At 36.5% G+C, this 9,777-nt stretch overlaps 1 protein-coding gene across 4 annotated transcripts in view; it reads left to right on the top strand.

The window, feature by feature from the left end:
- The window catches only part of lrp4 (low density lipoprotein receptor-related protein 4), a 142,193-nt gene that overhangs the window by 59,213 nt on the left and 73,203 nt on the right, over nucleotides 1-9,777 (top strand). For all 4 annotated transcript variants that reach the window (XM_014010624.1, XM_014010623.1, XM_014010626.1 and 1 more), the window contains exon 2: nucleotides 2,010-2,156. In XM_014010624.1, the coding sequence (XP_013866078.1) occupies nucleotides 2,010-2,156 (147 nt within the window). The remainder of the gene's footprint in view (nucleotides 1-2,009; nucleotides 2,157-9,777) is intronic.

Here is a 9,777-nt window from a genome sequence, read left to right as displayed (position 1 = left end):
AATAATAATAATAATAACAATAATAATAATAATAACAATATTTTTTAGTTTTAAAATGACACCTCAACTGTCCATAAAGGTTTGCAAAAAGGCCTCGAAAAGGCCCACAGACCTTCAGTTGATAATCACAGTTATAGCTTCTTTTGAGGCTCTGGACACATTTTATTAGTGAGACAAGGAGAAATGGCTCTTTCGATTCGTAAAGTTGCAGACCCCTCATTTAATATGTCTGTATTTTCTAAAGATGTTTCCTGATGTTCCTGGGCAATTTTGATAATTCTTTGCAGTGGTTTCTGTAAATACCGTATTTTTTTCAGGTTTTTAATTCTATACAAAAAACGTTGCTTTTGAATATATAACAGTTTTTATTGTACAGAAAAAAGAAAATAAAATTACACATACAAGTTTTTATACATTTTTAAGGGATGAGATGAAGTATAACTTGTGATGTTCAACCCTTATTAATGTCTAATGATGATGACTTCATGCAAAAACCTACAAGCACAAAAACTTAAACAAGCTCCTGTGGGCATTTTTTTCTCCCCCATTTGTACTTTTATTAAGTGGCACGAGTGCAGTATCTCACTCAGCCGCAACTGATGAAAAAAAAAAAAACTTGGCAAGTCATAAATGTGGGGAAATGGATTCATTTTCATTTGGAGTCTCACTGAATTTGAAATGTTAATGACCAAGCGACCAGCAAGCCATGCGGCCACATTTTTGCTCCAAGTTTTTACAATCGCAGCCTATTTTCCCTGTGCATAGCTGGCAAATCTGTATTCTAAATGCGAACATGTTTTCATCGCCCTCAGCTCACTTTGTACCCACCTTGGAAGCCACCCCCGCATTTATGATTTAATCAACTGAAGTACATTTTTGAAATGATAATAGACAGACTTGGACCAGTTTTTTATAATTTGTATTTAAAAATTATTATTTATCACCTGCACGTCCAGTGATGTAGTCTCAGATGTATAAAGCTTAAGATGGTGGAGTTCAAGATGCCCATCACCACTCTGGGGCTATTTTGAGAAAGAAATTAGTCACACTAGACCGGGTGCCTCTTTGACTCGTGACAAAAGTGAGAACCTCTGAGACATTTTAACTCCATGGCAAACGCTGTTTGCCAGGTAGTTGCCAACAGCGGAAGCCCAGTGAAATACTACATTTAATGCTTAAACTTAACACTCAAAATTCATAAATAGTTGTCAAAGTCAACCTATCAAACGTTCTGACAATTGTAAAATACAAACAATCTCAACTCTTAGTTCTGTTTCTAAAAGCAACACATCATGCTTGTTTTAGAATGCCAGCAGAGTTCAGTTACTTTTATATGGTTATTTGATAAAAAAAAACAGGTATGTATAAGTGTAACATGGTTATACAAAGCTATAGATGTGACCTAGCTTTTATTTTCCGATATTTGTTTTTGAAAAATGAACATTTTAGACTTTGAGTGACCTACAGCACTTTGAAAGGGACACATTGACCGAGTAATTCTCAGCTGATTTGTTTCCACAGTTCGCTGAGTAGAGTCTGTTGAAGCCAGTGTCGAGGTCTTGTTCTGCACTTTCTAGCTTTCCTCTTACTCTGGTTTATGTCGGTGTCTCTGGTGATTAAAGAAGTTTGTAGTGTTAGCTGCTCTGCATGGCCTTCAGCCGTTGGACTCACATGCATGTTTGATAGTAAAAATATCACACAAAAATCATGTGGCAGTAACTGCAAAGCGCCAAAAATTAATTGGTGACAGTTTTTCTGACGATTAACTGCATGATTTTGTTCAACCTTACTTTGAGTAGATAAAATTTAGGTTTCAAAAACAGGTTCCTGTGTGTGGTTAAACTACATTTTCCCTCTTGAGTGTTGGGATTTAGGTTTAGAGGCATTTTTTAAAATCCAGGATGTGTTAAATGGGCAAAGTGAATGATTGATTTCAGTTATGAGTTCAAATCTGAAAAACTGAGCATGCCTGATTAGCTCTAACATCCTCCTTCTCCCTGTGTTTGCAGGTGTTCACGGCAACGCTGATTGTTCCTGTGGAAGAAACCACTTCACGTGCGCCGTCAGTGCTTTTGGGGAGTGTACCTGCATTCCTGCTCAGTGGCAGTGTGACGGAGACAACGACTGCGGAGACCACAGTGATGAGGACGGATGCAGTGAGTTTTAGATTCCTACATCTCAACAGATTTATAAAACAAACATATACTTTGTAAAACGGATCATTTATCAGTTACCTTAATACTGGTAGCAATGACACTGCATCCTTCAGGCTGAGGTAGACCACATTCTCTGATAATCACAGTTTTTTGTTTGGAGCTAAAACAGACTTATAAACATTTTACACAATACTTACTGCTGAATAAACATGTTTCCAGTGCATTTAAAATCTTATGTTAGAAAATTTTTTATTATAATAATTCAGGTGAAAACTGTTTTGTAATCTTGTTTTAAGGTTTTCTCACATGCTCACAATTTGGCTTTTCTGAATTATGAAGGAAACTTGCCATTTGTCTTAAACTGTGTTTCAAATACAGGACATTCCTTGGGTTTTTCCACCACAAGAACTAAAGATTAAACAAACATAATATTTCAAACCTAACCTAACCAAACCTAACATTTCAAAAGAAGAAAACAAATTGTGAATGGCAGAAAAGCACTTCTTGTTCCCAGTTCTGTCAGGAGGGGCTTGGTGTGCGGAACAACGTTCAGCCATCCTAAAGAATAAATGAGAACAGAGAGCTCTGATACTTGAGAAATTAATTTGTTTAGTTTTGTTTTTCGTTTTAGTCTAACCCTAGAAGCACTTTGTTTTTGTATGAAGCTTAGTTACCTTACTGTGAATAATGGCAACGAACATTGATTTAATTTGCTACAACAGCCTTATGGTGCAAGACATAGAAGAGACATCTCTAAGTCAAAGTCAAGCACTAATATATCCTTAGTTGTATTTTTCTGAAATTATAAAATGTTAGGTTAGGTTATTTAAGTAGAAAATTGACAAAATAAGTGCAACATTTACCATATCAAGTTTTCCCTATGTCCTAAATGTGCTCTTATGTTATTGATATTAAAATGTAATTGTTTTCCGTTTAGACAAAATTATYTCAGTGTAATTGTGAACAATAAGGTGTGGCCCGGCAGATTAACTGTGCCTTAATTATCTGGTGTTAAAGGATTTTTTAAAAATTTTTACTTAATAAGTATAAACTTAATTGTAGACCAACTTGTTTTAATTTATTTACCAAACTTCGGAATTTACGAGTAATTTACAAACACATGGGTGTGCTTGTGAGAATTTGAATGAAAAAAAAAAACTAAGCTGTAAAAATGAAGATCATAAATCTATATTGCGTTCCCTTACAAAGATTTTTTCCCACTGGTTTGTTTCACTAAATGAATAAAAATTTCAAACCCAGATGTTACTGTGATGCTGTAAGGTTGTACTGCATAGAAGGAAATGTCACTTGCATTAGAGAAGTTTTCGTTTCAAAATGATTGATAGGATTTATAAAACTTTAAGTTGTAAAAAACTTTTTTTAATAGACTTTGTGTGTCAATCTCTTGAACGAGGCATTCAGTTWCCGCCATACACCAAAGAGCGGTTGTTCTTGGCAGCTTGTTGGTGTGACTTTTTAAATTTGTGCGAAAAACAAAATGAAAGTGTGCTGTTTTCCTACATAAATAGTTGAAATAGACAGAAAAGAATACAGCTATTGAGCTCCTTTGGATCCTATCGTTTCCCAGTGAAATCATGAATGGCTCGCTGGTCAGGAGGGGTGATATTTCTCAGCAGAGTACTCTCCATGCTGCATGCCCCGAGCACAAGGAAAAAAATWAAAAAAATAAAAAACTTGAGTGACTTTTGGCACCGGATGAATTTTGCCTGGAGGTTAGTCTTGGCAGCAGAAGCATCCAGGAGTATTTTCCTGCAGAGAATGTCAGTTTGTCAAGTGGAGGAGATCTTCACTGCTCTTCTTTTGCACTTCGGCGGATTGATGGGAAACATCAATGCGGGGGTCTTTATTCTCCTCGCTGCTCGCTCTTTGAGCACAGAGACAGATGCTGCCCTTTAGTTGGCCACTTCCTCCTCCTTGTTTAGACATGTGTGTGCGTCCGCATTTGTGTGTGTGTGTGTGTGTGTGTGTGTGTGTGTGTGTGTGTGTGTGTGTGTGTGTGTGTGTGNTATTCTTTCTCCATCACTCTTCTTCTGTCATATTAAGCTCTTTAGGGGTTGGAAGAGGGATTGCAAAGTGTTATTGATCTCAGGCTAGTTGAATGTTTAGTGAGTCAGATTGCCACATTGATTGGCGGTATGTTACTTATTTAAAGAGACACACGGAAGCAGCTGACAGAGATCAGAGGACCTTCCTCATCCATTAGTACTGTATGATCGATTCTCTGCTTTCCCACTCTGTAGTTGGGCAACAACTCTTTTAGATGTACGTCATTCAACCTTGTAACAGCAGCTCTTGTCTCAAAGTGATCATTRGTAGTAGTTGTGGAAAAACTCAGGTAAACTTCAAGATAATGGGAGTTTTATGTGTTCCAAAATGKAAATGGTACATTCTTGGTGTATCTGTTTGCCTTGTTGTTTTGTTGTGTTCTTGTTGTACCATTAACTTGTCAGGCTTTAAATAATTCTCTCAGGGCTGCAACTAACGATTATTATAATAGTCGATTAATTGTTTGACTGTTTTTTTTGGATTAGGCGATGAATCAGAAAACAAAAACATTTTTAATTTTGACCTCTTTATTCCAAACTAGAAAATTTGGACTGAAACAAAATTGCCCAAAAAACAGTTTGCTTTTTGAGAATTATGTTACTATACTATTAATTTGTAATTCATAAATAAGTAAATATTTGTCAATTATATTCAGTAATAAAATGAAAGTACACAGGAAAAATATACACATTAAATTAAAATAAGTCTCTTCATATTTTCTCTCCATGAGCTTTATAAAATGTGTCCACGAGGGAAGAGTGTACCCTGAAATAAAAGTGTGAACTATTATAGTGAAATCTTTATGTTTGACCATGGACAGTCTCGTGACGATCATGTTAAGAATACTTTAAGTCAAGACAGCTGCTTATTACAAGAATTCAATAAATGCCTTGTTTTATTTGCAGCGTTAGGTTAAGGCAAGCGTCTTCACTCAGACATTGTCAGCAAATTAAAACTTAAAGTGCAATCATTAAATTAATACCACCATAAATCGCCCAATACAACAAATCCATAATGAAATTAGTTGGCAATATGGCTGCCACGATTAGTCGATTAGTCGACGACTAATCGATTATTAAAATAATCGTTGACTAATTTAATAATCGATTAATCGTTTTTTTTTTTTTTTTTTTTGTTCTTTACTTTGTTTTTCTCTCCAAACTGCTTTGACACCTTCCACTGCCACATCTGCCTTTCTGTCCTTGACACACATGTACAGCAGTGGTAACTGGGGTAGGCCGTGGACGTCACAAGACATTATACAGACRGGCTCTGGTATCATGGCTACCTGACAATGGAGCTCAAAAGTGTAGGATCATTTTAAGGAAAAAAAAAAGAGAAACCTGTTCAATGCAATATCTGCAGAGCAGAACTTGCCTTCCACAGCAATTATTTTAAGTTAGCATATAGCTAAAATCTAACCATGGTTATAATAGCAGCAGCATTCGGGCGCGATAAGCTGTATGGTTTATATTCAATTAATGCATGATCCGATTAGTCGACTAATCGAAAAAAATAATCGTTGATTAATCGATTATAAAATAATCATTTGTGGCAGCCCTAGTTGGCAATCGATTTTATCGGTTAGTTGTTGTAGCCCCAAATTCTCCACAATCAACTTTGAAAAGGTTACTTTTTACATATGTGACCTGTCACGTCTAATCGAGGATTGTCACTTGTTTATTACTGGTAGGAAAAAAAAATGCAACAATTGCATTTTGTCAAAAWATGATGAATCTGATGAACGTACAGTTGGACGGATGGATGATGAATAAATGCCTTTTCCTATGGGTATCTTGAAGGAAATATCCAGAATTTCAACTTTTAAGAATATTTTGAACCAACAACAAATGATTTTGTGAAGAAAAAGATAGATTTTTACTACTTTTGATGATCACTAGTGAAGCTGATTTCAATACCAGCTGGGAAAATTGGATATCCAAATAAAGTTTGAGGTTTTTCCTTTCAGACATCAAGATTGAAATACACAAAACAATAGGATTCAGACCGATTTTCCAAGGATTATCCTGATTAACATGTCAAGCCCTAACTTTGGAAATGTTAACGGTATCATGATGATCTGGATATGAAATTGTGGCTTTAAAAGTCAGGAATCTGAAAATATGTTTACTTTAGTTTGATCAAATCCAATCTAATTTCTATTTCAATTGTAATAGGACACACATTTTATCAAATATAGCTAAAATAGTGAAGCTAAAGTACCTAGAGTGCATCTAAAAAGTATTGTAAAATTTGCTTTCCTAGATATGTGTATATATGCAACAGAAATTTATTTTGATTGAAAGGATTCGTGCAGGTCTCATCAACTAAATTATTGTGTACCGCTTGTGTGGTTTGCTTTTAACAAATTAAAATACAGTGTGYGTCTCTGGTTTGAAAATCACTTAACGCAGACCAGATTAAGGCTGAGTGTGTGTCGCTGAGGAGACTCGAGGCCTACGTGACGTCCGCACTGACTGAACAAATGGAGCCAAAACGGTGAAACTCAAGAGTGAAACTATGGTTTTTAAGAGCTTTCTCCAAAACACGGCGAATAATTAAATTTTCAGAAAGGCAGCTTCAGTGAGTGGTGGAGGGAGATTGATTTTCACGATTGAAATCGGCAGGCRTGTGTGACCGTGAGAATGCAGCGTTACAATGAACGCACACAGAGGAACACAGACAAGCGTGTCTCTTCGGCTGAATTGAAGCAGTGTGGTATGTGGCATCCAGGCGGTTTTTGAACTTTAATGTATTTATCATTTTTACCGATTTACCAATTTCCAGACAAAGCCCAACTGTTTTGCAACATCATGGAAGGAATTTGTGTGTTTTGGAGGGTGTAAGAAACTGGGATCAGTTGGAGGGGAGCATGGCTGTCTCTAAAACACAATCTAATTTCTTTGTGGAAATCTTGTAGTTTGGGCCTATGAGTGAGTCTCTTACGTGTGTTTGAGCATTTTTTTATTAAGGTATTTTTTTTAATTTGCTTGTGTTCTACCAGATAAAATTTCATAGCTGTATAGAGACCAAACAGGGAGTGGAGAAAAGTTGAGCAGGGACTAAGAGGAGCATTTCAAAATTTTAATTGAGCTGGCGTGTGTGTGTATGTGTGTATGTGTGTGTCTTAGGAAAGTGATCTGGAACTGCGATCATCGGTGCAGGAATTTTACTTCACTCTGCTGGAGCTGCTGATGGGTGTAGTGAGCAGGAAATGGACTTTGCAGCCATGTGTTCTCCTCTTAAACCTCCTGTAACATTGACCTATTTGTACCGGACCACACCGGGTGTAGGGGTCATAGCTGGATGACCTTAAATCTAGCGCTTGAAACAAAACTATTGAAACTTAAATGTCCATGCCAGTGTGTTTCCAGGGCTTGTGGTGTCTTAAATTTCTTTTGTCAAAGGATTTAGTTTATTTTAGTCGATGTAATGGGATTGAGTTTTTTGCTGTGTGTGTTCTTTTTGGGCAGTAATAGTGTTTTTTTTAGTAAAAAAGTAAAGATGGCTGATAAATTAAGCATTCCTAATCTGTCCCTATGTGTGTTGTTGTTGGTTGTCTTGTATATCTCTGTGTCCATTTGACGAACTTGCGACCCTTTCAGGGTGTATTCTTCTCAAACAGTAATGGCTTGAGGTAGGCACCAGTTCCCCTGGAAAGAAGGAAGTACTGTAGGTATTGACAATGGCTTGACTGATGGATGAAATTTGTATTACAGAGATGACATGGCTAAATCAAATGTTAAAAGACCAAACAATTGTAAAATTACTGTGAAATTTTATATTGACCAGAGAGGAAAATTCTTGCACAAATGTAATGAAAGTAGCGAAGTAGGAATGCACGTATATCATCCACAGCCTTGAACATTTAAAGCAATTACATTGGACAATATATTAACACTTAAAACAATTTTCAGCTACTACCACTCTAAACTTTAGCAACATATTTGTAAAAATGGCTGGGTTACACCCATCTTGAATTGGATTGACTCCAATACTTGAAAAGATGTACATGCAATGATCACTTTCCTTGTTTTGCATTAAATTTTGGGCAGTAGTTCATCAAATAATTAGCTAACAGACACATGATTAGGATCATGTGCCATTTATAGCGTTAGGTGATCATTGTCATGTGTGTTGATGCACAAAGGCGTGTAATTAAGAATCAAAGAAGAATTAATGTGACAGACATCGTCCTTTTTCTTTTTTCACCAACTCCTTGTAGTGACATGCCAATAGTCATGGTGGTTCTTTTAGAAAAAACACATTCAATCTGCCCCTAAAGCTCTCACCCACCCCACTTCAGGCAATGGTCCTACATCATAAAGCAGCTGATGAGATAAGTGTGTTTGTACTACTTTCCCTGCTTTTGAACATGTTCTTGGGCTATACTAATAAGCCCTACATGAGTACAACTCTGTGAGAAATACCAATGGCTGCAAGTTTGTTTCATTATTGCATACAGATCAATGGATTGTTCATAAATTGCATGGATTGTCCCCCATTTTGCAGATGTACAGAAGTACAGGGCAATGTCATGGATTTTTTTAAATCTCGCAGATTTTTTCAAAAACTAACTTTACATCTCAGAGCCTGTAGGACATAAAAAAAAAGTTTAATAACCATCTGCCAACCTGCTTTGCTGCTCGAAATAAGTTCTTTCCTCTCCCTGTCCTCCTTTCGCTGCTCTTCTGCACTGAACAATACTGATTTCCGAGAGTCATGATACAGGTAAACGCCCTAAGGACTTGACATGTATGTTATTGGTAAATTTTAATAGTGTGTTTGCTTGAAGTGCCCATCCCTTCCTGTCACTTACAATAACCCATTTTTAAATTGTGATAAAATGCACCAAACTCTATACAAACAGACCTTTACCAACTAACAAGTTATCAAGTGTTTTTAATGAAAAATAGAATGAGGCACTTTTGCCATGTAGGTAAAACAAGTAATAAAATACTCTTAAAACTTTTATAACTCTTGACAAATAAGCTATAAGTAATTTCAACTAAACCATCTAACCAAAAAGCTAAGCATGATTTCACTTTAATCAATTTGTACAACTGGCATTTTAAGTATTCTTTTACTGAATACTAGTGTTTGATTTGGAATAGTGTACTACAGCAGTGTCAGAAACAGTGTTGATCGAATTGACGTCAAGATTGCCTCTGTCAGCAACCACAGTCAGGATTAAATGCATTTCTGGACAACACTGTGCCCTCTGCCTCAGCATTCTTGCTATGTCAACAGAGTCAAAAAGTGACCCTTTTCCCCACTTCCTCCTGGACCAGTGTTTCTCTAAACCCAGAACCACTGTCTAAAAACATTTGGGCTCTAGGTTCTGTCTGTCTCACCCTGTTCTACTATTCAGAGTTCAGAGCAGCTGTTGAAGGTGAGAAAATAAGAGTTCACCGCTCTGGTATAAACGCCCACATCACACTACACCATTCTCTCTTTCAAGCTCTGATGTCATTCAGCTGCGAATTTGGCATCCGGTGCTTTTAATTTATCAATAAAAGCCCAACCAAGGAAATCTGAGGAACATTTATAATTC

The sequence above is a fragment of the Austrofundulus limnaeus genome, unplaced genomic scaffold (genome assembly GCF_001266775.1).
Source record: "Austrofundulus limnaeus strain Quisiro unplaced genomic scaffold, Austrofundulus_limnaeus-1.0 Scaffold71, whole genome shotgun sequence".
Lineage (NCBI taxonomy): Eukaryota > Metazoa > Chordata > Actinopteri > Cyprinodontiformes > Rivulidae > Austrofundulus > Austrofundulus limnaeus.
The sequence above is the reverse complement of the archived record's forward strand: the minus strand, read 5'-3'. Positions and strand labels throughout refer to the sequence as shown.